Source organism: Leopardus geoffroyi, chromosome A2 (assembly GCF_018350155.1).
Source record: "Leopardus geoffroyi isolate Oge1 chromosome A2, O.geoffroyi_Oge1_pat1.0, whole genome shotgun sequence".
NCBI classification, from domain to species: domain Eukaryota; kingdom Metazoa; phylum Chordata; class Mammalia; order Carnivora; family Felidae; genus Leopardus; species Leopardus geoffroyi.
Genome location: NC_059331.1, coordinates 162,054,444 through 162,081,579, shown reverse-complemented (window position 1 = coordinate 162,081,579; position 27,136 = coordinate 162,054,444). Strand labels below are relative to the sequence as shown.

At 40.6% G+C, this 27,136-nt stretch overlaps 1 protein-coding gene and 1 long non-coding RNA gene across 8 annotated transcripts in view; both read right to left on the bottom strand.

The window, feature by feature from the left end:
* The window catches only part of CUL1 (cullin 1), a 106,977-nt gene that overhangs the window by 29,923 nt on the left and 49,918 nt on the right, over positions 1–27,136 (bottom strand). For all 6 annotated transcript variants that reach the window (XM_045496035.1, XM_045496036.1, XM_045496032.1 and 3 more), the window contains exons 3-7: positions 13,258–13,432; positions 11,047–11,214; positions 7,119–7,169; positions 6,818–6,908; positions 5,229–5,392 (exon numbers count right to left, since the gene is read on the bottom strand). In XM_045496035.1, the coding sequence (XP_045351991.1) occupies positions 5,229–5,392; positions 6,818–6,908; positions 7,119–7,169; positions 11,047–11,214; positions 13,258–13,432 (649 nt within the window). The remainder of the gene's footprint in view (positions 1–5,228; positions 5,393–6,817; positions 6,909–7,118; positions 7,170–11,046; positions 11,215–13,257; positions 13,433–27,136) is intronic.
* LOC123607062 lies at positions 13,818–26,814 on the bottom strand. 2 transcript variants are annotated; one of them, XR_006716628.1, is made up of 3 exons: positions 18,848–26,814; positions 15,483–15,671; positions 13,818–15,372 (listed from the first exon to the last, which is right to left on the bottom strand). It is a non-coding gene; the product is annotated as an uncharacterized LOC123607062 (long non-coding RNA). The 2 variants fall into 2 exon arrangements; XR_006716629.1 differs by having other exon boundaries at positions 19,049–26,814.

Genomic DNA, 27,136 nt, shown 5'->3' with positions numbered 1-27,136 from the left:
GAGACACCTATGGACCCTCTCTTATCCGTGGACACCATGTTCAGAACCCCTATTTTTGACTGAAAGCCACCTGAAGTCAAGAGTCACATGAATCTACTCCCTGAAATGACCACATGGAAAGAGTTATTAGTAATCAGACTTCTAAACAAATTTTAAGGAAAAATATCATGGCCTTCTCTTGCCAACCATTGAGTATATACCTCTGTAACTACTGGATTATTTATGCATTTCGATTTCTTACCATTCCCTTCCAGGAAGAGAGGAAAACAAAGATGTAATTTAACAGAGCAGCAAAATAAACAGAAGTCCGTATAGTTTACAGTGTATCAACAGAAATATGTGTGGTATAAAGTCTCACCGAGGAATCACTAAATTGTCAAAGCAACGACGAAATTTCAATGATAATCTCAAATTAATCAGGTGAGAAAGACAAATACTATACTTAGTATTGTAAAAGTGCCCTAGTTTCCAAAATGATTTTAGATTTGGTATAATTTGGGAGAAATCTATAAAAATTCAACTGGAAGAATAAACACTCAAGAGCCAAGAAACAAAAAATGCAGGCGGGATTTATGCTGTCAAGAATTACTAACAATGAAACGGTTATTTAAACAACAGAAGTCAGAACCTTATTACACATTCCAAATGGTCAAATGTGAACAACAAAATAAACCTGGAAATTATCTGGAGTATTTATCAAAATGTCAAGGTCCTCGACACAGAATGATCCCTGAAAAATTAGTTAAGTTCATCCAAATAAAAAAAACATGAAAGGAAAAGGAACAATTTATAAAAGAAGACATATAAAAAACCTCAAGTTTCTGGTAGGAAGTAATGAAAGCATATCTGGCTAACGGAATACTATTATCCAGTAAAAGAAGTTAATGTAACAAATTAGTTGGCGGGGGGACAAGTTACCAAAAAACCTACAGAATTATTCCTATCTGGTTTTATATACATACTTAGTGTTCCAAGCTTGCAGGTTTATGTTCCTTGTATTTTCCAAAAAGCCTACAATTAATGTGTATATATTCTCTGATTATGAACTTATTTTAAACCATACGAGATCGTTTGTGCTTTAACTGAGAAGTTCTACGTTAAGCGCGTACTGCTTCAGATCTGATACTCACTAAGCCTCAAGAATGCAAGCGATATAGTAAAATACAGGACATGCAAACCAAAAAGCACTTCTTTTTCTGTTTGAAGTTATACCTGTTTCCTAGAAGAACATAAATCACCTTGGGCAGCAGAAACTCCTCTGTTTCAAACTCTGCTTTCTCCCAAAACAAACTTTTACCCCTGCCCAGATGAAAGGTACAGCCTTGGTGGGACTGCTGACTCATTCTCTGGGGGGGGTCACAGTGGCTTTCCAACTCAGGCACTGTGGTAGGGGCAGCATTCCGCCACAGGACCCTCCCGCAGGGGCGGAGAAGGAAGGAGAGAGTAAACTGGCCCCTGAGTGACTAAAAAACATTAAAGGACAGAGGGTCCTCAGTAATAGCTTGTTTTAAATATAAAGAAACCAAAGTATCCAGTGTTGGGTCATCACGTTTGTGGAATCTAGGTCAAGTAAGCTCTTCACCATCACTGCCCAGAACACCAGGATCAAATTCAGTTTTTTAAAAAATTTATTTATTTTGAAAGCACAAAAGCACAAGTGGGGGAAAGGCAGAGAGAGAGAGACAGAGAGACGGAGGGAGGGAGGGAGGGAATCCCAAGCAGGCTCTGCACTCTGTTCTGAGCCCAACTCAGGGCTCAATCCCAGGACCGTGAGATCATGACTTGGGCTCCTATCAAGAGTCAGACGCTTAACTGACTGAGCCACCCAGGCGCCCCCAGGACCAAGTTCAAAATGACTAAATAAAACGAAGCAATTAAAGACTGTCCCTGTTAATTCTACTAGGATGGGTTCCGCAGGAAAAACAAAAGGAAAAGCAGGCCCACTCCCTGCCAAAAAAGGAAATCAATGAAATACTGAACATCTGACATCAGTAACCTAGAACAGTCAACAAATCTTTTGTAGCTCACATGAGTCTCAATCACATGAGACAGCAGGATGTGTTAAAAACCCTAATGTGGCTTTGGGTCGTTAATTCATCAAAGCCATCCCTACTGAAGATTCTCAAATGTTTCCACTAAAATATCCCTCAAATCACAGAAAAGGGAACGTAGACCCCTCAGGGAATTTGCACACCTAGCCCAAACTAGCGGCTAAAAGCAGAGTATTTTTTAAAGGTTCATGCTTTATCTCAATATTGTTCAGGAGTTTTGTATATTATTTCCTGACAGACTGTTTTAATATAAACATAATTTCCCCTGAAGTTACTGAATAAAACGTGCCACTTTTTATCCTCTGGTTTTGCATATTCTCAGGCATCTACTGGAGGTTCTGAATGATGAATGCTTATATCATGCTTACTATCTGCCAAGCACCAAATATGTATGTATTACAAAATAAAAATTATTATGTGACACCTGGGTGGCTCAGTTGGTGGAGCATGTGACTCTTGATCTTGGGGTTGTGAGTTCAAGCTCCATGTTGGCTGTAGAGATTAGTTAAAAATAAAATCTTAAAAACAAACAAAAAATTATTACCCCCATTTTACAGATGAAGAAACTGAGGACCTGGGGCACCTGGGCGGCTCAGTAGGTTAAGTGTCTGACTTCAGCTCAGGTTATGATCTCACAGTCCGTGAGTATGAGTCCGTGTCCGGCTCTGTGCTGACAGCATGGAGCCTGGAGTCTGCCTCAGATTGTGTCTCCCTCTCTCTGCCCTTCCCCCACTCACTCTGTCTCTCAAAACTGAGTAAATTTTAAAAATAATAATAATAAGATAAAGCCTTAAAAACAAACTAAAACTTATTACCCTCATTTTACAGATGAAGAAACTGAGGACCAGGGGCCCCTGGGTGGCTCAGTTAAGGGTCCACTCTTAATTTCGGTTCAGGTCATGATCTCACGGTTCATGAGATGAAGCCCCACATCAGGCTCTGCACTGTCAGAGCTTGAATATATGCTTTGGATTCTCTTGCTCTCAAAAATAAATGGATGGGAGGCGCCTGGGTGGCGCAGTCCGTTAAGCGCCCGACTTCAGCCAGGTCACGATCTCGCGGTCCGTGAGTTCGAGCCCCGTGTCAGGCTCTGGGCTGATGGCTCAGAGCCTGGAGCCTGTTTCCGATTCTGTGTCTCCCTCTCTCGCTGCCCCTCCCCCGTTCATGCTCTGTCTCTCTCTGTCCCAAAAATGAATAAACGTTGAAAAAAAAAAAAAAAATTAAAAAAAAAAAAAAATGCATGGGCAGAAGGGAGGGAGGGGAGGGAGAGAAGGGAGGGAGGGGAGGGAGAGAAGGGAGGGTGGGGAGGGGAGGAGGGACGGACTGAGGACCAGAAAGGTTAGGTCAACTCCCCAGGAAATGACTGAATAGGGATTTAAAATGACATTTGCAGCCCAAGGCTCTAGGTAGGAGAACTGTTCATACAGCTAAATTCCAATTTTATGCTCATAGATCCTCTACGTTATGGACTTCCAGAATGTGAGGGAAGTCATGTTTGGTAAGATCCAACTGGATCCGGGCCCAACCTGTAACCCCTGTAGGAAGGAACCCCCTCTAAGAGCACCGGGGCGCAGGAAGCATGCTGCAGCCCCGAAGGCAGGGCTCACACTGCCAATCTCTGCTCTTCAAGCTGCCTTCGGTTCCAGGCCTGACCTAAAAATGAGACTTCCCCACTGTGGGGGCGCTCAAGTCTCTGGCCTGAAGAGCAGACCCCGTCGTGTCACCACCACCTTCCCGGGGGTGGATAATGGAGGTGACGGGAACCCAGCGTCGCTCTTGCCGATGTGCACCCTGAGAAAAGACCCCACTTTTAAAAGAATCACCAGATGCAGGAGAGTCGAGAAGAGATGTGATCATGAAAACGACACTGCCAAACGAAAAACCCGCAATAACAGGCGATGCTAAGACTGAAAACAGATTCTGCTCCGAAAGTTCATTTGTCAGGCGACCGACACTCAGAATGAGCTGGTTAGGTCCCGGGTCGGCACACCAAAAAGCTAACTTAACCCACAGATAGACACAAAGAGCTAATACTGTTCCAAGGATAGTATTTCCGAAGACTTCCATTTTTGTCAGGTTTTGAGATGTCAGAAATCTGTTCGTCAAGGACTTTCAACTGCACACGTCTCAAGCCCACTGACAACCATGACGGCCTAGGGGAAAAGGCACCCAGAACGTCACACACACTGGGCGGGGCTGTGTGCCTACAGAGGCACACTGCTCACACTGCTGCCCTGGGGGGCTGACCGGCTACCTCGATCGCAGCACCTGCCCTGAGTGGCTGTGCGGTCCCCTCCTCTCCCGGCCAACAGAGAATAAAGGGCAAAGCAGAGATGAGGCACGGTCGGCCCAGGCTCCCTGGAGACGTCCTTGGACGTCTCGGTCAGGGGTCAGCAAACTGTAGCCTACGGGCCAAATCCTGCCTCTAAGTCACATTTTACTGGAACACAGCCGCACGCATCTGTTTACACGTTGCCATGGCTGCTCTTCCCCCAAAGGCAGAGATGAACAGCTGCCAGACCACCTGGGGCGCAGATATTTGCCCTCTGCCCCTTTACAGAACAGGTGTGCTGATTCCTAACCGAGGTCACTCCTCACGGAGAAAAGTCCAGGACACCTGTATTCCCGAGAAAGAGAACCAAAAAAATTACACCAGAACTTCGCTGGAACATCACTCAGTACTGAAAAAGACTTACGGTACAGTTTGTGACCAATCTTAGATCCTGTGGTTTCAGCACGATCTCCTCTACTGTAAACTTGAAGGCTGTACCGGAGACTGTTAGGGAACAGTTCAGAAGGGAAAACGGCAAAGTTCGCAAACCTAGCAACAGCTGGTACTTCGAAACTTATCTTCTCATTGACTGAAGCCTGTGGCTTCCATTAGCTACAGCTACCCATGCTAGGAGAGCAAGTTCAAAACACAGAAGCCACACAGCTCTGACAGTTAGATCCTCAGAGCCCTGGAGAGAACACGGAGCCGCGACGGTCAGATGAAGTTATTATGAAAGCTCCTTGGTGCGCGGGGAGAAGCATCTGTACGGGCTACGGACACTGCAGGGGAACACTGCCCGAGACATGATCTGTGGAAAGAGCTGTGCACGTCAAACAGAATAACCCACTGGAGCGGCGAGAACCGTGTTAGCTGCAGCCTACCGTATGCGCCGTATGTAAGCGTACCTTTTTCATATATTCAGTCACTGGGTTCTGCTGCAAGAATTCAGTGCTCTCCCTGGTATAAAATCTCTCCGTGTCGGCCAAAAACTGAGATTCAAAGGACTCTTTATACACTGTCAGCGTAGGGCCCTTGGCAAAGGCGTCGTCTTCATTCAGCCCCAACTCCACTAGAAACAGATAGGAACTGTATTTCAATTACCCTAGTTTTTGTTACATTTTACCCAACATACCCATGAGTAACATTCAGCTTAAGTTACGTTTAAAAGGTAAATGGAAAATGGCAGGACATAAGGTAAGCCTGCTATTCCCCGGTGTGCACTGAAGTACACGGCTTCAATGAAAGAAAAAAGAAATAAAATCCAAGACATAAAAGGAAGTAATTCTGACCCGTGGCCAAGCATGCTTCAAAGTTATCGTGAAGTTCACTTAAAAAACTTATTAAAGGGGCGCCTGGGTGGCGCAGTCGGTTAAGCGTCCGACTTCAGCCAGGTCACGATCTCGCGGTCCGTGAGTTCGAGCCCCGCGTCGGGCTCTGGGCTGATGGCTCAGAGCCTGGAGCCTGTTTCCGATTCTGTGTCTCCCTCTCTCTCTGCCCCTCCCCCGTTCATGCTCTGTCTCTCTCTGTCCCAAAAATAAATAAACGTTGAAAAAAAAAAAAAAAAATTAAAAAAAAAAAAAAAAAAACAACTTATTAAACATGACATTTCTTTTTTCTAAACGTTTATTTTTGAGAGAGAGAGAGAACGTATGCGAGCAAGTGAGGGAGGGGCAGAGAGCGAGGGAGACACAGAATCCAAAGCAGGCTCCAGGCTCTGAGTTGTCAGCACAGAGCCCGACGCGGGGCTCGAACCCACAGACCGCGAGATCAAGACATGAACCGAAGTTAGATGCTTAACCGACAGAGCCACCCAAGTGTCCCAACACGACATTTATTTCTAATTGAAGTGTAGCTGACGTACAGCAGCCTATCAGTTCCAGGAGGTCGTCACAGGGATTTGCTATTTGTGAATATGACAAAATGATCCCCACAGTGAAGTGCGGCCACCACCTGTCACCTTAAAAAGTTACTGTATTATCGCCTATGCTGTACCTTACACCCCCCATGACATTTCTTTTATAACTAGAGGTTTATCTCTTAATCACCTTCACTGATTTCACCTGCCTCCCCAGAAGGACTAAATGTAAACTTTCAGAGAAACACGAGGCCACTCAAGTTTTCCGAACATTGCATTAGCTCATCAGTTGCTCAATGTCAACTTTTCAGGCTGACCCAGGTCTCTGGTCCTCTTCCCACTCCATGAATGACACTCCATCATATTATATATCCAGTCATTCAGCAGTATGAGAGCAGAAAATAATTCAAATGTCGAGTTCCTCAAAAGTCCCATGAGAAACAAAGATCAAACGATTTTTGTGAGGGGTAAAATCAAACAGAATCACACTCACTTAAAGAGAGTTTTTTTGAGGGCCCTTGTACATGCAAACAATATTTTCACAACAGCTAAAATATCTGTCAACGAATCTGTCAGAACACGGTTAGGATTGCCATTTGACACGAAAACTCTTGAGTAGGTGAAAGGGAAATGGTTTACCGTAAGACTGTACAACTCCACTTATCAGTCTTGTGTTGATGGTTTCACCGTTTCTTTCCTTTTCAATCAGTTTTAAAACAGCATTTGTTACCTTTAGGAAGGATAAAGGGAAAAGACCTGTAGATTACAGACTACAGCACGTTTATTACTACACATCTCTTGGACTCTGAGAACATTACACAATGCAAGGTGCCAGATACTCTTAGGGCATTCTAAAGCTGTGAGGAGACAACGCCTACGAAATGAAATCTGTAAGGGGGTTTTAACAGGACAACACGCACACTCTCACACAAGTGCGTACCTGTTTATTCAATGGCCTGAACAGACAATCTCTCCAAGTCACCAACGCAAGCTGGGTGAAAAGAAAAAGGAGAAGTGTAAGAGGTCTACGCTTTTACCACGTTTTTCTAAGACTGAAGTCCTAGGAATCAGCCTGAATCTCGTCTATCAGTATTTCTAGATCATAACTGGGTAAAAATCTATCATGACGACATCAGAGATGCTCGAGTTAGCAACTTCAAGAGGTTTCGAAATACAGCCGCTTATCAGCTCCCGTTTTAATAATTCAGACACAAAGAAACCCTGGATTTTAGGAGACCAAACATATCAGCTTACAGGGTGTCAGTGGAGTCAACCTCTAACACTGTTCCCTGGCCCAAATTTAATTTTTCATCTAAATGAAGATAATTCCAGTTATCATAGTTTTCTAATACTCGATAAATTAAGTAACAGATGATAAAAATTCAGCATGTTGTGTATCTTAGTTGTGGTGATTTGTGTTGCACGGATGCACACGGCTGGAAACGCACCAAACTGCACACTTTAAGTAGACGTGGTTCATTATATAGGAATTGCTCAGATTTCCCATTTTACTTGCACTCATGTGTGCTGGAGTCTTTGATGCGTTTCTAAAACCTTCCACAGAAGTTATGCCAGAAAATCACTATAAAAATGCTCCCCCAAGGGGAACGGTTATAATTCATAAATGATTTTCAGCTGTTTATCGAGAGAGGTGGTATTGAGTAAAATTCAAATTTTTAACAATTCAATATTCAAATATAAACTGGTGAGGAAATCACTTAGACATAAATGCTTTCAGTCTTATTTTTCCTAAATTTAACCACAGATAAGACTAGGTTGATGTAAGATGTATTTCAGAAAAGATTATGTGTAATTTAATTTATGCAATAAGCCCTGAGTAATGTTCCTACCACACACAAAAAAAAGGCAACATGAAAAGCAATATTTAAGAGAAAACTACTTTTTAAATCCGTTTATTTTTATTTTTATTTTTTTTAATTTTTTTTTTTTCAACGTTTATTTATTTTTGGGACAGAGAGAGACAGAGCATGAACGGGGGAGGGACAGAGAGAGAGGGAGACACAGAATCGGAAACAGGCTCCAGGCTCTGAGCCATCAGCCCAGAGCCCGACGCGGGGCTCGAACTCACGGACCGCGAGATCGTGACCTGGCTGAAGTCGGACGCCCAACCGACTGCGCCACCCAGGCGCCCCTAAATCCGTTTATTTATTACTCAAAAAGTTTGGGGGGCGCCTGGGTAGCTCAGTTAAGTGTCCAAGACTTCAGGTCAGGTCATCATCTCGTAGTTTGTGAGTTCGAGCCCCACGTCGGTCTCTGTGTTGACAGCTCGGAACCTGGAACCTGCTTCAGATTCTGTGTCTCCCTCTCTCTCTGCCCCTCCCCTGCTTGCGTTCTGTCTCTCTCTCTCTCTCTCTCAAAAAATAAAGATTAAAAAATTAAAAACTTTTTTTGAATTCCAGTGCAGTTAACAGTGTTATACCAGTTTCGCGTGCCCAACAATCCTATGCGCGACCTGGTGCTCATCGCTGTAAGTGGCCTCTCAATCCCCTTCACCCATTTCAGCCCTGCCCCGCCCACCTCCCCTCTGGGAACCATCAGCCTGTTCCCTAGAGTTAACAGTCTGTTTTTCGGTTTGTCTCTTTTTCTTGGTTCATTTGTTTTGTTTCAGAAATTCCACATATGAGTGAGACTGTACAATATTGGTCTTTCTCCGACTGATCTCGCTTTAGCATTACACTCTCTGGCTCCATCCACGTTGTTGCAAAAGGCAAGATTTCATTCTAAGAGAAAACTATTTTTAATTAAGCACGAACAATACATACTCATGTAATGTTTCCATAAAAATAAGATTTCAGAATTAGAAACTATGATGTCCAAGAAGATGTTAGAAGGGAAGATCTCATTTGTCAGGAGAAAGGCAAGCCCGGGGCGATTTTCCCTGTGTAAATTCTGCCGCCTCGAGTCTTAGACGTCTTTAAAGCAAGAGTAAGGAGGGAAAATGCAATGCCATGGCCATGAACTTCTAGTAAAGATATACTACACCTTTAAAAATAACTTTTTTCCAAACATTGTTCTAAATCAAGACAGCCTTAGGCAAGTCTAATTTGACTCTGGATAACTCGTCACTTTGAAGGAAGAAAGGAAGCAGAGATGCCAAGATAAGAAAGCAAGGCCAAATGGACACCAGACAAAGTTCAGACGAGCAAGGAACGGAGTCCAGGAAAAAATCTTGCTCCGTCACTTTAATGTATCAATAATGAAATTAATTTACGTCCTCTGGTGGACATGAAAGGAAAACAACAACTTTCTATAATTAAAAAGGAAGAAAGGATTATTAGGAAAAAAAAAAATGGTAAAACTTTACATTGTGCGACAAAGCATCCCCACCTTCTGGAACTCCTGGAAAATACACTGTGAGAGAGATCACTGTGCCCAACTGTTCCTCTGGGTCAACTGATGCTTGAACTTTATGAATTCAATAGGTTCACTGAAGAGCACACAGAGGAAATGCTGTTTCTAGACAGGGGTATTCACTGGCCTTTGCTAAAACTTACGGCTGCATATTGTATTTCCAAACGGTTACTACAGACAGTATTTAAGGATGTAGAAGGCATGAATTTTCAAAGTAAATAAAAAACAGAAGCTGAAAATCGTAGCCTACGAAGTATACTTGAACTTCTTTCTATTTTCTCTGTTCTTGAATATAGCACACAAAAAGTTCAGGTGTAACGATTTTCAGGAGTCTGTGACATTACTGCAGGGTTCGTGTGGTGTTTTAGGTCAAGGTGGCATCCAAGAAGAAATCACCCAAATCATGCCGATTCGTAAAGAAAGCATTTGTGAGTGGAAAAGAAAAAGGAAAGTACAAAAGACTCAACTCAAAATACTAAATCCACAAAGTTTTGTTCATTATACATATCACATATATAGGATATATATAAATGATACTAGTTTGTCATGAATCTATGATACATTACATTTTCCTTTTATTAAATCTGTCCAAAATAAAGCAATAAAGTACTGCTAATATACCAGCATTCTGGGAGATGGAGATAATCTCCTTATGCAGAACATGTTCACATCACTGGCTCAAGAGGAGGACAGTCTGTGCATCTGAGAGCCCGTTCCGAACAGACAGGCCTTCTGTCGAGTCCTTCCCCTCCACTGGTCTACGACATCAGTCCCCAAAGCTGAATGGACATCACAGTCCTCTCAAGGGACTCCAACAGTCTGCTGACCCCCACCTCCAGGGTTTCTAGGAAGTTGAGGCTGGGGCCCAGTAATGTGCATTGCTAACAAGTTCCCAGGTGTCTATGATGTGGCAGGTTTGGGGACCACACCTTGAAAACCAATGGAACTAAGAAACACATTAATGAAAGTGATTCAGTCACTCGACTTCTGCCTTTTCACAATCTATTTTCATGCCGTCTAAAAAGAACCTTCAGCTTTCAACTCTGTCAGTATCGTATTATTTTGTAAAGAGAGAAGGCAGGGCATCTCACCACACGGTCCTCTCCCTAAACAGCTTCCCAAACCACAGAGGCCACGAGGGCTGATCCGGGAGGCCCGGGTCCCCGGCTCGGGACTGGATCTGCCTGACACAGACAGCACGTGGGATGCCCAGCGCTACAAGTGGGACAGTTCCAGGCTAGACTGGACGGCTGGTCGAGTAACTGCAGAAGAAACTTATCAGTAAATGCAGAAGTGTGGAGGCTGTATTTCAGAACTCCAATTTACTCATCCTTTCCTGCCACAAAATATTTAAGAGTCATCTGTCGATAAATTAAAGCAAAGGAAATTAGCCTCCGGGTCTGAAAACAGCTTCATTACTTGCCTAGCTCCCCCTACTGACAGATGAGGCAGCACTAAGAAAGCACACACGTGAAAGGTATTTAAAAAAATCTTACAGAATAGATTTCATATATTCCTTTCCGTCCCTCGTCACATTCACGGCGAACCCAATGTCTATTGAGGTAGGCACAAATTCCATTCAGCACTTTGCTGGAAAATCGATAATCCTCCCATTGTTGAGTGTAGAACTTCAGTACACTCTCATCCATCAAATCTTCTCCATCCTAAAAACAAGTGAACCCAAGCTTTAAGGACTAATTTGTCACATGATAAATTAAAAGTTCACTAAAACAAACCTACGGCTTTAAAAATACATCCATGTGTTGGGTTTTAGATGAGCTTTTTATTTTATATACAAAAACATGCTCATTAACACCAATTCTCATAAGAATATAGCTTGTGAGGAACAGACTATAGAGAGAATTTTAATGAAAATTCTTTCAAAATGGAAACTTTCCACGGTGGAATATTATGTATCATATACACTCATACGAAGTACCTTCAACTTTTAGAATGAAGGGAATAAGGAATTTACCTCAAAATCAGCCCCGTTTTTGATATTTTTCAGTTAAAGTTAATTAAAATGTCCTATTAGCAATTTAGACCACAGGGCCAATACTACTCGATTTTTTAATGCATCTGCTTCCTTCATTAAATTTACTTAAAAACTATAAATTAATAATTTTTACAATAATCTGTTGCATTTCTGTAAAAATAAGTGTAATGGTACAATATTTCTTCTTTAACAAGATCTCAAGGGGAAAATGTGCATTCACCAAAATTATTTTTACTCAGATTTCCACAAGGTAAACCACAAATTGTTATGTGAAGGATCAACCGGAGATTTTTTTCCTCCGGTATTAATGACATCCGCAAGGTGAATCTGCCTCCTTAAAAACTGCATATTCCACTTCAGTGTCCCTGAAATACGCTGCAGCAAGAAAGCACAGAGGTGACAAACGAGGGACGCAGCCCCGCCATGAACCGAGGGCCTGGGAAGGCCACCCGCTCGCCCTGCCTCAGTGTCGTCAACCTCAGAACTGAGGCCCCACAAACACGTGGCACACAAGTGAGCCCATAAGCCACTTGATACAACTATCAAATGTAAAGGTTTGCCACTCTGGCTTATAGCACAGGACCTTTTCCAAAATGCAAAGATATCACTGATAGAGCACAGCTCCCAATACTTTCATACAACACAATATACTCCTGTTCCCACTTTAATGCTGAAGAATAATCAATTCCAGTGTTCACTTTACAAAGTGTTCTGAATAAACAGAAGGACACAGCGGTTTCAGCAAAACTCTACGAAACACACGGTTTAGGGAACATGAAAATCATGCTATCTTAGTCACAATTTGTGGTCAATCAACTATGGTCTGTTAGAATGATATTAAGTTTCCAATTGCCTTGTGAAATAGATTAAGAAAAACAATTTTGAAGCATGCTGAAAATTTTGCATAATGTCTGTGTAAACAAAAAATCTTTAAAGCATATACACAGAGCACAGACTTCCCAGGGTCGAGAGTATAGATGTCTTCACTCACTCTATGTGACATGTGTAGCACCAGATGAAGGAGCACTTGCCCATCCTGTGGCTGGATGGAAGGCAGGCATCACACTGCCTTTCCTACAGAGGATGGAGACTGAGGAAGGAAAAGGCAGAAGATGAAGGGGAAAAACTATCATCGTCCGAGCAACGGCTCGGAGCAGGAGGAACCATACTCGAAGGCCATGGATGTTTGTAGAGAAACCCATCCTAGCCAAGGGCACGATTTCATCGTAGCTCTGAAATACACTACGTGACCATGTGCAAAAGGAGGTCACAGTGGAAAAATGTGATTACCAAAGGTTAGATAACCTTACGATCATTTGTACATTTTTAGACAAAACAACACACTGGGGTCAAAATACAACACAGGTGATCTGAATTCATAATTAGATGCTCGAAGTGAAAAGGTCCGTTAATTTCTAACAACCAAATACAAAATGGTTAGTGATTTAAGGAAAAGTACTAATCGGATATAAAGCTATCAAAGCCTTCTAATTTAACAAATTAAAAAACAGAATATAGCTTAGGAAAGCTTCATCTTCATAATAGGTAAAAGACTAAGCAAGAGCAAAATAGCTTCATGCAAACATCAGCGCCGAAAACAATGAACAAATAACAGTGAGAGATTTAGCATTCAATCGAGTTAGAATCATCATTTTACTATTTTCTTTTACATTCTATTATAAAGTATAAGTATACACGTACAACGTCTTACCTTAAGAAGATTTGTCAAGTAATTCTTCAAAAATTCTTTAAGTCGTTTGTATAATTCCAAGCCAACAAACTGAGCTCCCCCAGGCGTCTGACCCTTTTTCGATTTGGAGGGAGGGACGCCAGCCCCTCGGGCCTGGTTTGACTGGTGAACACTCGTGCAGTAGTTATAAACGTGACTTGGGAGAAAAGTTAAGGAAATCAACATGCATCATCAATGCCAACAGTGATTAATACCGAAATATTTTTAAAGAAAATATGTTCATACCAATATGCTTACAATACACCAACAAAAGTCTGTTAACACGACAATGAAGGGGCGCCTGGGTGGCTCAGTCAGTTAAGCGTCCGACTTCGGCTCAGGTCATGATCTCGTGGTTTCTGAGTTCAAGCCCCGCGTTGGGCTCTGGGGCTGAGAGCTCAGAGCCTGGAGTCTATTTCAATTCTGTGTCTCCCTCTCACTCTGCCCCTCCCCTGCCCACGCTGTGTCTCTCAAAAATAAATAGTAAAAAAAAAAAAAAAAAAAAAAAAAAAAAAAAAAAAAAATTAAAAAAAAACCTACAGTGAAAATAAGACCCCATCCACCACAGCAATGAAGCTAGACATCAGCCAGCCCCACCTACAAGCCTGTCGGCAGGCCCAGGGACCAGCCTGCTGCGAATGAAGGAATGTTCTGAGGAAGGTCACCAAGGAAACACAGGACCTTCTAAGATCACGTAATGTGAGTGACCTTGTGGGAAACTGTCCTTCAGAAGGCATGAAAAGAACTGGCAATCGGTACAAAGGTTCCATACAAGAGAAAAAAAAAAGCAATTATCTCCTTCAAGAAAAACAAAAAGCTATAACCAGAGTCTATTTTGATGCCTAGCTATCTTTCTAGAAGCATGTATTATAAATATCAAAATAACTGAAGCTTTATTTTAAAATTATTCATAAACGAATGTAAACAAAGCTACACTTTGTGGACGAAGGACAAAAAGCAGAAGAAATGGCAGTGCAAGAAACCTCTTATCACAGGAAGTCACAAATGTCTAAAATTGATCAATCACAGATGTGCATCACGCATGCGCAGTACTGACGGGGAGGGAGCTGCGTAAGTCACAGGACAGACAGCGGAAGTCTGAAACAGCTGGAGGGGAGCTGCTGAGGACTGGGAGGCCGGGAAGGCAGAGAACCACGCTACTTTGTTATACAACCTTTCATACGATTTCAGTTCATCTGCACGTATTACCACTTGGATAAAACTAACAGACAACATGGACTTAGAAAGAAAAATCATTAAGACAATAAATTCTGGCCTGTTTCAGGTTAGTGCGTAAAGACAGAGGTGATTTCAAAACACATTCCGTACTCCAAAATACATGACACAGAAGGGTTAAGACTTAAAATGTACAAACCTAAACCATAAAACGAAGAAAATACCCACGAACTGTTTCCTGATCTCAGATTGGAGAAAGCTTTTCTAAGCAAAGTCATCTAAACACTTAATCTGAGATTCTGAAAATATCTTAGTAAAAGAGATCTTTAACGAGTTACTATCTTTAATCAATTAAGAGAATTAAAAACGTGAAAAAGTTAACCTCCACAGAAACATGGGGAGAGCATACCAACAGAAAATCCCAAAGCTGAAAGAAATATGTATTAGTGGTTAAAAAGCTGAAAAAAAATCTTTAGCTTCAGTAATCAAGGAACTCTGCCTTAAAACAACCAATCACTTCATTAAACATTTCAAGTTTATAACATACAATGAAGTCTTATAAACTGATGATGCAGTTTGGACAAATCTCCTACTCCCATGGTCTCATTCCAGCTACACCTCCCTCAACTTTTTAGGAAATTAAATAGTACAGATTCTGCAAGAGACCTGCTTTGTACTGCTCCCCAGTGTCTCCCTTCCTTCTGCTTTCCCTAGGGGCAAATACCCCATGATGTGGTGCACAGCACTTCCTATGAATGTTTTTATATCTTACTGTAACACTGTACCTGAAATTACCATTCCGTATGTTTTCAAGTTTTAGATACAGCTTAGACCTTACAATAAGTCCTCCGTTTTCTTGTTGACGGACCCTACGAACGATCACTTTGGTTGAGGTCCAGGTTTTGGTAGTTCCCAATAAAGCTGCAAAGAACAGTACTATTAAGTTCTCTTGCATACATACAGGTTTGAGTTTCTCACACTACACAACTGGCAGGTGATGGGAGAAAGGGGTCCATCATAAACTTCACTACCTGTTGTCAGATGTGCTGTCGCTGGACAGCCACCAGTGCTGTTTAACAGCCGACAGCCTCTTCCACACATTTGTACTGCGGGTCGCCACGGTGTTAATATGCATTTCTCTGACTACAGCGAGGCGAAGATTCTCCTGAGTTTATGATTTTCACGTTCTCTTCTGTATATTACGTCATATCCTTCACAATCTTTTAAAAAAAAGAGTTTGCTCAGACACTGATGATGACAGTGTAATACATAATCACTTCGGAAAAATCTTTTGTTTTTTTAAATGTTTATTTTGAGAGAGGGTGCACACGCGCCTGAGTTGGAGGAAGGACAGGGAGGGAGAGAAGAGAGAGAATCCCAGGTAGATTCTGCGCTCTCAGCACAGAGCCCAGTTGCAGGGCTCGATCTCACAAGTGAGGCAAAATCAACACTTAGATGCTCAACTGACCGAGCCACCCAGGTGCCCCTGGCAGTTTCTTGTAGAAATCACGGTGTATGTACAGAGTAGACTACTATTCAGCAGTTTAATGAACTACTGTACTGATATACCATGAGTCAGTCTTAAAAACATGTTGAAGGAAAAAAGCCAGATATCTACGGTTTTACTTATACGAAGTTCTAAAACAGGGAAAATTATTTCTATGGTGATAGAAATCAAGAGTGACTTCCTTTTCCTTGAAGGGCAAAGACTGACCAACAGGTGCTCCAGGGAACTTTCTGTATTCTCGATTAGGGTATGGTTTACCTGAGCGTATATGCCTGTCAAAAAGAATTCAAACTATCCACTTAAGATCTGTGCACTTGGCGGTATGTGAATTTTGCCTGGAAAACATTTTTTAAAATGTAAGCCCGTAATAAGTATTACAGACTAATACTGAGCTGTCTTTTTGACCTGGTAGTTTTTCATTGTGAACATCCCTACTGTATCATCATATATTGCAATTCTTACATTCTTGGAGTTTGCAGCCTAACTTCTTTTAATGGAAAGCATTATGTAAAGAGAAATTCTTAATTTGTCATCATCAAATTTATACAAATTTTCTTTTATGGCTTATGCTTTAATTTTTATTTAGGAAATCTTCTCTCCCAAGGCACGAATTCTAGTGCATTTTTTTCACCTGATTTCACATTGAGATTTCTCATCTTCCTGAAGTAAAACTGTGTATGAGGAAGAAATATAATTTTATATTTGTCTGCATGGATACACAACGGTTCACAAACCATGTATTTTACATGGTCTATTCTTTCCCCACCGTAGGTATTGCTGCTTTTAGAAAACTGCCCATTTCAAGTGAATTTTTCAAGTACACTGTCCAGTTGTCAATTGGTTCTTTTAAAAAAACCTGTTGTTTCTGTGAGGTCTTGTATTTATTTTAAATATTTTTATGATTAATTCTGCAGAGAACCAGTTTGGGATTTACTTCTGTTTATCTTTATTTCATTCTGTTTATTCATTCTGTTCTTTTTCATGTACCTCTTTTATAATTGTTCTCCTCCTAGAAATTCTCGTTTTGGTCTATTGGCTTTGTAACCTTTCCTCTTTGTTTTAATGTAAGCATTTAAAACTACGGATTTTCTTCTCCACACCACTCAAGCTGCATCACCTAAGTCTGATCCGTATGGGTTTCCCTTACATTCAGCTGCATATTCTTTTTTCCATTATTAATAGTTCTCTTAAGAGTTAATTTAGGGCACCTGGGTAGCTCAGTCGGTTAAGTGTCTGATTTTGGCTCACACCACAATCTTGCGGTTTGTGGGTTCGAGCCCCGCATCGGGCTCTGTGCTGTCAGCTCAGAGCCTGGAGTCTGCTTTGGAATCTGTCTCCCTCCTCAGCTCATGCTCGCTCTGTCTCTCTCTCTCTCTCTCAAAAGAAATAAACATTAAAAAAAAAAGTTAAATTTTATTTCCAAAGGGTACTTTTAAAAAACCTTTTTAAAAAACCTCTTAATTTCACTTTAGAATTAATCAGAGAATATTATCTTTTTGATAGTTTCTTTAAAATGTGATGAGACCTACAGCTGAATATGTGATTTTCTTTACATTTGCCTGAAAAGAATGTCCATTCTCTAACGGATATAAGATCCCATTAGAGTAAGCTGGTCAATTCTGTTTTTCACATCTAATATATTGTTAGCCATTTCTCTGGGTATTAATTACTGAGAATTTCTAATGGAAATCTTCCTAATTATAGATCTGTCAGTTTCTCTTATACCTCTCTAAAATATCGGTCCTATATTTTGAGGCCCTGTTAACAAGTATATAAACTTTTGAATTATATTCCTGGTCCCTTGGTCTTGCTATTAGTAGGAAGAAACCATGTTTCCTCCTCACAATAGTGCCTGAGGAAATCCACGGGACCGGATGTTAGTATGGTTATTCCCATCTCTGGTTAGAATTTACCCCAAGTACACCGGTTCCATCTCTTTACTTTTCTACTTTTACATCTACTGCAAACCACAGCAAAATGCGCTCTTAAAAAAATGGAGTTTGATGGTCTCCAATGGATAAATTTGGTTTTATTATAAAACCCAAATATAAATATACTGTTATATACTGTTTTTACGTTGGTATTTGGATTATTTTTTACCATCTTATTTTGATTATTTTTTTAAAAAATTTTATTTTCTATTTTCTTTGCTTTTGTTTTCTCCTTTTTCTTTTACCAGGTTGATGGCTTCCTTATTCCACTGTAGTTCTTACATGGCTCTGGAGTTACATATTTTATTTGGTTACCCTTAAAATCTGATATGCATACTTTGCCTTTCACTAATTCTAGAAAATTCTTGGGTTGTCAACTCTTCAAATATTTGTTCCCCTATTTTCTACTACATGTATGTTGGACTTTTTCATGTTCTTTGTTCAAACTTTCTAATTTTTCTTGATTTATCATCTGGTTAAGTGATTCTTTCAACCGTGTCAAATTCGCTGTTTACTTTTAAACATCTTAGTTTACATCTGTAGAGTTTCCCAGTTTCTTCTTAAAGTCTGTCTTATTTCTATTTTGTTCCGCAGTATTTTTGTTTCTTTGATGTAACCATTTTTCACACGTAGGGGCACACTCTAAAGATCCTTTTCTTTGACATTCTTGGGGCTCTCATTCTGCTGTTCGTTCTATGTACTGACTTGTTCTGGTGGGATCTCTCCTCTGCTTGGTAACTTTTTTTCAGCTCATTTTTAGTGGGGTCTTTGTATTAATTTCCCTGCTTGGGGAAATCCTCCCCCCCAAAGGTGATAATACAAACTCCAACCCCAAACACACCGAAGGTAACAAATTCTCAGGACATACGTTCCCCACCCCCCTCACACCCAGAACTTATCTCAAACTACTTTCTAGTTGCCTCCATGGGAGAGAAAGTCCGTTATTTTCCCAGTTCACCTTGTCACTAAAGATCTCCATGGAAACAGCAGCTCTCTCCCTCCTCGCCAAGGCACAAGGCTTTGTCTCCTTTTCTGTGTGGCCTCTGTCCTCCAGAGCACCCCTCCCCATATCATATCCTCCTGCTTCCACACAGAGGCTCATACTTTTTACCAAGCACACAGTTCTAGGTGTTTGGTTCCGGGGAACTTCTTAGGTTACCTCGTTCGAACTGACTTCTGTCTCGTGGCAATATATTCATCTCCCAGTTATTAAATTAACAATGAATTTAAATTAAACAATGAATATTAAATTAAAGAAACAATGAAGCCCAATGATAGCCAAAGTGCAGGAAAATGGGAGCTTCTATCCATTGGGGGTCAGAGAGTACACAGTTAGGATTTTTTCTGGAATAAAATTTAGAAATATTCAAAAGCCTTAAAGCACATTCCTTTTGATACAATAACTATACGCATTTATCATGGGGAAATTATCACAGAATTATAAAAATACTAAGCTAGCAAACTATCACAGCATTGCTCACAGTGGCAAAAACCTTGTAACAATCTATACGGCAAACATAGGGAATTAGGTAAATACCCTGTCAGATTCGTCTGAGGATATGGTACGCAGCTTTTAACAATGTCGAAGAACGTAGAGTGGCTATAAAACCTGTGATGTATTGACCAAATTTCATCTAAGACACCAATCATAATACGTATCGTTACACTAAGAAAATGCTACCAGTTAAAATACAACATCCTTCGATGGAATTTTTAGGTTTACTTAAAGATTAGCCATTTAGACTCAAACAGATTTATCCTAACACTCTTTGTAAGTAAAGAAAAGTTAAATGAATTGGTTAAGACACTCCTCGGAGGTTTTACGCAGTCTCACTCCGCTGAATCTTTAAGACCCTTGTCAAGGAGGGCTGTGTTTTCCACCTGTAACGGTGCTCCGTGAGCACCAAGGGCGTGAGTACTGCCCGTGAGCTTTCCGGTCACAGAGGAACTAAGCATTTCCTACTCATCTGCTCCCACCCATTTTGTAAGTTTAGGTCCTGAGCCTGCTTGTATTAAAAGGTTTTTTCAGGGCAAATTCTTCAAAAGGTCCTTAATGCTGACAGAACAGGGCATAGTCAAGTTTGCACAGGTGCAGGTAATGACCACTGTGTCGTGACTGACACCCGACCAACCACGGTCCTGTGCCACCCACGGGATGAAGCACTTAAAAAACAAACAAACAAACAACAGCAACAACAACAAAAAAAACCCACAACCTTAGAATCACTAACTGGTATATTCATAGAGCCATATGAAAATATGTTAAAAAGACACAAATAAGTAAAAAAGGAACCTAAAAGAATAGCATCTAATACGCTATTCTACGCATACTAAGCTTCATGCTATTGGGCATGAAGATAAAAGTTGATGTATCTGCTTGGCCTTTATTATTTTTCTTATTTATTTAAGTAATCTCTCCACCCAACATGGGGTTGAACTCACGATCCCAAGATCAAGAGTCCTATGGTCTTCCGACTGGGCCCGCCAGGTGCCCCTCTGGACTTCAACAGCTGTTACTTCTGAAGGTGGGGGAGGGGGTTAATAAAAACCTTTTAGGCACACAATTCTTTCTTCTTCACCAAGTACTCTTTCCAGAGGAAAGGCCGGAGCACAGGACACACTCTCCCCCCGCTACCAATCATTCCTCCCAGCCTCACCTCCTCAGAGAGGACTGGACACAATGCAAGGAACCCGGTCTCACAGAACAAACCAAAAGGCACAATTTTAACAAAAGGAAACCTCTTAAAATCGGTCTTCAAGTTTCTATCCAGACTTGAACTTCACATTTGTTCCCAAATTAGGATTACCCTTCCCATTACCCAGAGTATGGCGTGGAAAGCATTAGTCAGTAGTGGCTAGAGACAGTAGTGGTTAGATTTCCTGCTTGCTAAAATTTGAGTTTTCTTCTAAGAACTTATACCTTAGGTAAGTAATGCAGAAAAACTTACAATAAAAAGCAAGAGTGCTACGGTTCACCCTTCCCCACCTTCAGTAGCAACCACTCTTTTTTTTTTTAAATTTATTTTTTTTTACATTTATTCATTTTTGAGAGACAGAGCACAAGCAGGGGAGGGGCTGAGAGAGAGAGAGAGAGAGAGAGAGAGAGAGAGAGAGAGAGAATCCAAAGCAGGCTCCAGGCTGTCAGCACAGAGCCCAACGCGGGGCTCGAACTCAAGAGCTGTGAGATCATGACCTGAGCCAAAGTTGGAAGCCCAACCGACTGAGCCACCCAGGCACCCCAATAGCAACCACTCTTTTATTTCTTTATTTTTTAAAGCAGGCTCCAGAGCCCAATGCAGGGCTTGAACTCATGACACTGAAATCAAGCGACAAACACTTAGCCAACTGAACCACCCAGGCATCCCTTTCTTTTTTTTTTTTAAGTAGCAACCACTCTTAATTTTTTTTCAATTTAAGAGGTGATTTGTCCAGGCGGATATGCACATATCTTCAAATCACATGCCTCTACTGTTCTTTGACCAATTGACCTTTGCGTAAGTTACTGAATTCCTGCTGACAGAAAATACGGTTCACTGCAAACCCCTACCTCCAATCTGACTTCATCCCAACACTCACATCACTGTGGAGGCTGTTTTAGTCGACATGGAAACTTTAAGTTATACTTAAACCATGGTTCTGTGATTGGTACCAGTGTATCTAACCACAATTTCTGGCAAAAAGTAACTAAACTAGAATAAATATAAAACCAACTGTCTGAAGCCACCAGAGAACAACAAAAAGAAGTTTATACTGAAGGGTAGCCTAGTCTCGGAAGGAGGGAATGGCACAATCCAATTTTGCTCATATAAAAAGAAACAAGAAAAGGAGACCCATCCTCAAGAGAAGAGATAATCGAGAGACTAATCTGGAGAGAACCCAATGTTGGAATTAGGAGACAATGTACCTATATCTATACTCAAGGATATGAACGAAAACATGGTCATAATAAGTGAAAACTAACTGCAGTAAAAAATAGTAACTATGAAGAAAAATTCTAGAACTGAATATTATCTAGAATAACTTATTTATTGGATGGGCTTGACAACAGAATGAGGAGATAAGACTTACACAGAGAGACCATCAAAAATGATCAATTCTGAAGAAGAGAGAAAGAAAAAGAAAATAAACTGCTGAAAACCAAAAGGGAGAAGAAATTCTTGAAAGCCAACTAGGAAAAGTTACTTGTAACATACCAAACAAGAATTAAAATTACCACTAAGTGTTCATTAACAAATACAAAGGCCAGAAGACAGAGTAGTAACATCTTTAAATGTTGAAGAGGGGGAAAGTCCATCAATCAAAAATTCTTTTTCCAGTGAAAATATTCTCAAAAATAAAACTAAGGGACTTCACATAGTACAGACTTGCATTTCAGGCGGAAGGGAATTGATACTAGATGGAACCTTAGATCTTGAGAAAGAAATGAAAACCATCAGAAACAGTAAATATAAGTATCAAGATTATTATAAAGTAAATATAAAGTATAAAAGATTACTTTTCTTAATTCTTTAAAATACAGAGGATGGTTTAAACCAAAAACTTATAATACTGTCTGTGGGTTTAAAGCATATGTAGATGTATCATACAACAGGCTAGTGGGATAGTAAGTGGAACTGTACAGTTGAAGGTTTCTACATTCTCCGTGAGGTCACATGATATGAACTCTAAGTACAGTTCACTCTTGAACAATGTGGGGGTTAAGGGTGCTGACCCTCCACGCGGTATAAAATCCACATATAACTTTTGACTCCCCACAAACTGGACTATTATTAGTCTACTGTTCGCCAGAAGCCTTACCGACAACATAAACAGTTAATTAGCACACATTCTATATGTTACATGTATTATATGCAGTGTTCTTACAATTCGTAAGGTAGAGAAAAGAAAATCATAAAGAGAAAATACATTTAAATACTGTACTTATTGAAAGAAATCTGACAGTAAGTTGACCCACACAGTGCAAACTCCAGGGTCAACTCTAGGCAAAAAGGAAAAAGAAAAAAAGAACAGTGTAATCCTTAGAATAAGAACACACACAACCTCAGATGAACACCTGAAAGGCCAACAGATACATTAAAATGCAATTCTAAACAATTCCAAATAATGCGAAAGAAGAGAGGAGAGTAGGAACAAAGAAATGTTTTAAAGAACAGGAAAAAAAAAGGTAAATCTAAAAATCAACCTATTAATACTTCCAATAAATGTTAACAGATAGACTAAAACCTACAATCCAAAGACAAGGAAGACCGGAAGGGACAAATACAGGGAGGACTCTCTATGCTATTACAGACGACACAACAGAAGTGCAAAGACACAGGTAGGTTGAAAGTGAACAGATGGGGAAAGATGATCACGCAAACTAAGCTGAAGAAGGTTAAAGAGACTGTAACAGTACTGGACAAACAGACTTGAAGGAAATAATACCGGAGATCAGAGAGACATTTCGTACTAATTAGAGGGTCAATTTATTAAAAAGACCATCATGAATGTATATTCTTCTAACAGAGCTTCAAAATACACCAAACCAAATGTGGCATAATCCTCCTGCCAAGGCAGATTTCCAGCTCCTAACGGGACATTACTGAGCAGGGGCTTGGGGAGAGAAGTGCACCCTCACCTCCCACAAGCCGACGCGATCCTGCTCCAGCACAACACCATCTACACCTAATGAATCCATATCCTTTTCTTTTTTTTTAAAAGTTTTTATTTTGAGAGAGAGAGAGAGAGTGAGCACGCGCAAACAAGAGAGGGGCACAGAGGGAGGGAGACAAGAGGATCTGAATTGGGCTCTGGGCTGACAGCAGAGACCGATGCGGGGGTCAAACTCATGAACCGTGAGATCATGACCTGAGCCGAAACCGAGTCGGATGCTTAACTGACTGAGCCACCCAGGAGCCCCTCCATATCCTTTTCAACAGTCCACCGTATGCTCATCAAATAGGCTATTTTCTGGGCCATTAAAATGGCCCTTTCTACATTTTTAAAGACTGAAATCATACAGAGTGTTCTCTGACCAAAATGGAATTATATTAGAAATCAGGAACAATGAGCTACCCTGGAAAACCTCAACCATTTCTAACTAAACAACGTTTCTATATAATGTAAGAGTCAAAAAAGAAATAACAAGGAAAATTGTAAAATGTTTTGAACTAAATCATAATGAAAACAAAACACACCAAAATTGGTGGAATAAAGGTAAAAATTCCTTTGAGAAATTTATACCTTCAAATACTTCCATAAAAAAAGGTAGGAGGGCAGTATTACTAGGATGGCAATAGTCCGCACACTGATATACACGTCCAGTGCAACCCCAATCAGCATCCCAGCTGGTTTCTTACTGTAGGAAGCGACAAGCGCCCTCTGATACTCATATGGAATTGCAAGGAACCCAAAACAGTCTTGAAAAAACAAAGTTGGAGTACTCATACTTCAAATATTTAAAAAGTTCCTACACCGCACAAATCAAGACAGAGAGGTACTGGCAAAGGACAGACATATAGGTCAGTGGAACAGAACTGAGAATCCAGAAATAAACCCAGGTGTCTGTGGACAACTGGTTTTCAACAAAAATGCCAAGACCATTCAAGGGGGGAAAATGAAAATGGCCTTTCAACAACTGGTGCTGGGACAATTCAGACAGCCACAGGCAAACGAATGAATTTTCAACTCTTACTCCTCACACCATACAAACTCAAAACGGGTCAAAGACCTAAATGTCTACCCTAAAACTATAAACCACTTAGCAGAAAACAGAACGCTCAATCATGATCTTTGATGTGGCAAGGGATTCTTAAATGTAACAACAAAAAGTAACCAATGAAAAAAATGAATGAATTGGACTTCAACATTTTTTAAAACTTTTATATCAAAGAACAATCAAGATAATGAAAAGTCAACCCACAGAATAGGAGAAAATATTTACAAATCTGATAAAGTATTTGTGTGTAGTATTAAAAACCTTTAAAACTCAATCAAAAGACAACCGAGTTAAAAAATGGGCAAAGAGAGGTGCCTGGGTGGCTCAGTTGGTTGTGTCCGACTCTTGATTTTGGCTCAGGTCATGATCCCAGGGTCGTGGGAATGAGGTCCACGAGGGGCTCTGGGCTGAGTGTGGAGACTACTTAACACTATCTTTTTCTCTTTCTCCCTCTGCCCCTCATCCTTTCACAAGGGTGCACTCTCTCTCATTAAAAAAAAAAAAGGCAAAGGATCTTAACTGACATTTCTCTAAGCAAGGTAGACACATCATTAGTCATCAGGGAAACGTAAATCAAAACCACAATGAGTAAACTTCATGTCCATCAGGATGATGGCTAGAATAAAAAAAAAAAAAAATAGTACCAAGTGTTGGTCAGGATGTGAAGAAACTGGAAGGCTCACACACAGCTGGTGGGAAATTAGAATGATATGGCCACTTTGGAAAATAGTTATGCAAACAGTTAACCATACAGCTACCATTTGACCCCCAAATTCCACTTTAGTTATCTACCCAAGAGCATGAAAATGTACGTCTATATAAAAACCTGTTCATGGATGTTTAGAGCAGCACTATTCATAATAGCAAAGAGGCAGAAATAACCCAAATGTCCATCAATTGATGGATGGATACACAAAATGTGATAAACCCAGTCAGTGGGTTATTATATGGAGCCATAAAAATGAACAAAATATTGATATATGCTACAATATAGATGAAGTTTGAAAACATTATGGTAAATGGAAGATGCCAGTCATAGAAGGCATGTATTATTAGTCTACTCAGGCTGCCAAGACAATGCCACAGACTGGGTGGCTTAAACAACAGATATTTATTTTCTCACTGTTCTGGAGGCTAGAAGTCCAAGATCAAGGTGCCATCAGGGTTGGCTCCTGGTGAGAGCTCTCTTCCGGCTTGCAGACGGCTGCCCCATCCTTGTATGCTCACATGGCCTTTCCTCTGTTCCTACTTGGGGTTGGGGGGGAGACCGCATTCTCTGGGGTCTCTTCCTCTTGAGGACATCACCCCTACAGGCTTAGGGCCCCACCATATGATCTCATTTAACCTTAATTATTCCCCCAAAGGCCCAAACTTCAAATACTATAAAACTGAGGGCTAGGGCTTCAACATATGAATTTGGGGAGCACACAATCCTGCCCATAAAATCACATATTATATGATCACATCTATCTGAAATGTTCAGAATAGACAAATCTATTGAGACAGATTTAGAGACAGAAAGATTAGTGGAGGTGAAGAGAGTAAAGGGATGGTAGCTAAAGGGTACAGGGTTTTTGAGGTAATGACAATGGTTCAAAAATTTTCTGTAGTGATGGTTGAGCACATCTGAATATATTAAAAATCACTGAAAAACTAATTAAACGGATGAATTCTAAGGCTTATGAATGGCATCTCAATAAAATCATTACGAAAAAATTCAATACAATCCCAATTTTAATTCCAGCAGTTTTTAGAGAAGAAATTGACAAGCTAAATATGGACCTAACAATAAGGGGGGAAACAAAGTTGGGAAGACTTATACTACCTGACTTCTAAGAGTTTTCATAATGCGACAGTAATCAAAAACAAAAATGCAAACAGCAATTAATATCCTACATGAACACAGATGCAAAAATATTTCACAAAACAAATCAATAATGTATCATTCCTTTAGGATGGATATAGAGATCAATGAAACAATATTCTAGAAATAGAACCATACCTATATTATCATTTAATTTTAACAAAGGCATCAAAGCAATCTATGGGGACAAGTCTTTACAACAAACAATGCAGAAATAAAAATGGATGTCCATACAGTGGGAAAACTAACCTCAAACCTACCTCACACCATATACAAAAGTTATATGGATGGATCAGAGGCCTAAATGTAAAAGCCCAAACCATGAATTTTTATGAGAAAAACACATTATCGTCTAGGGGAAAGGATTCTTTTTTTTTTTTTTTTTTTTTATTATTTATTTTTGGGACAGAGAGAGACAGAGTATGAACAGGGGAGGGGCAGAGAGAGAGGGAGACACAGAATCAGAAACAGGCTCCAGGCTCTGAGCCATCAGCCCAGAGCCTGACGCGGGGCTCGAACTCACGGACCGCGAGATCGTGACCTGGCTGAAGTCGGATGCTTAACCGACTGCGCCACCCAGGCGCCCCTAGGGGAAAGGATTCTTAAAGGTCACAGAAGGCAGGAACTGTAAAAGAAAATTAGGTTTCCTCAAAATAAAATAGACCTACTCATCCAAAGACACCATT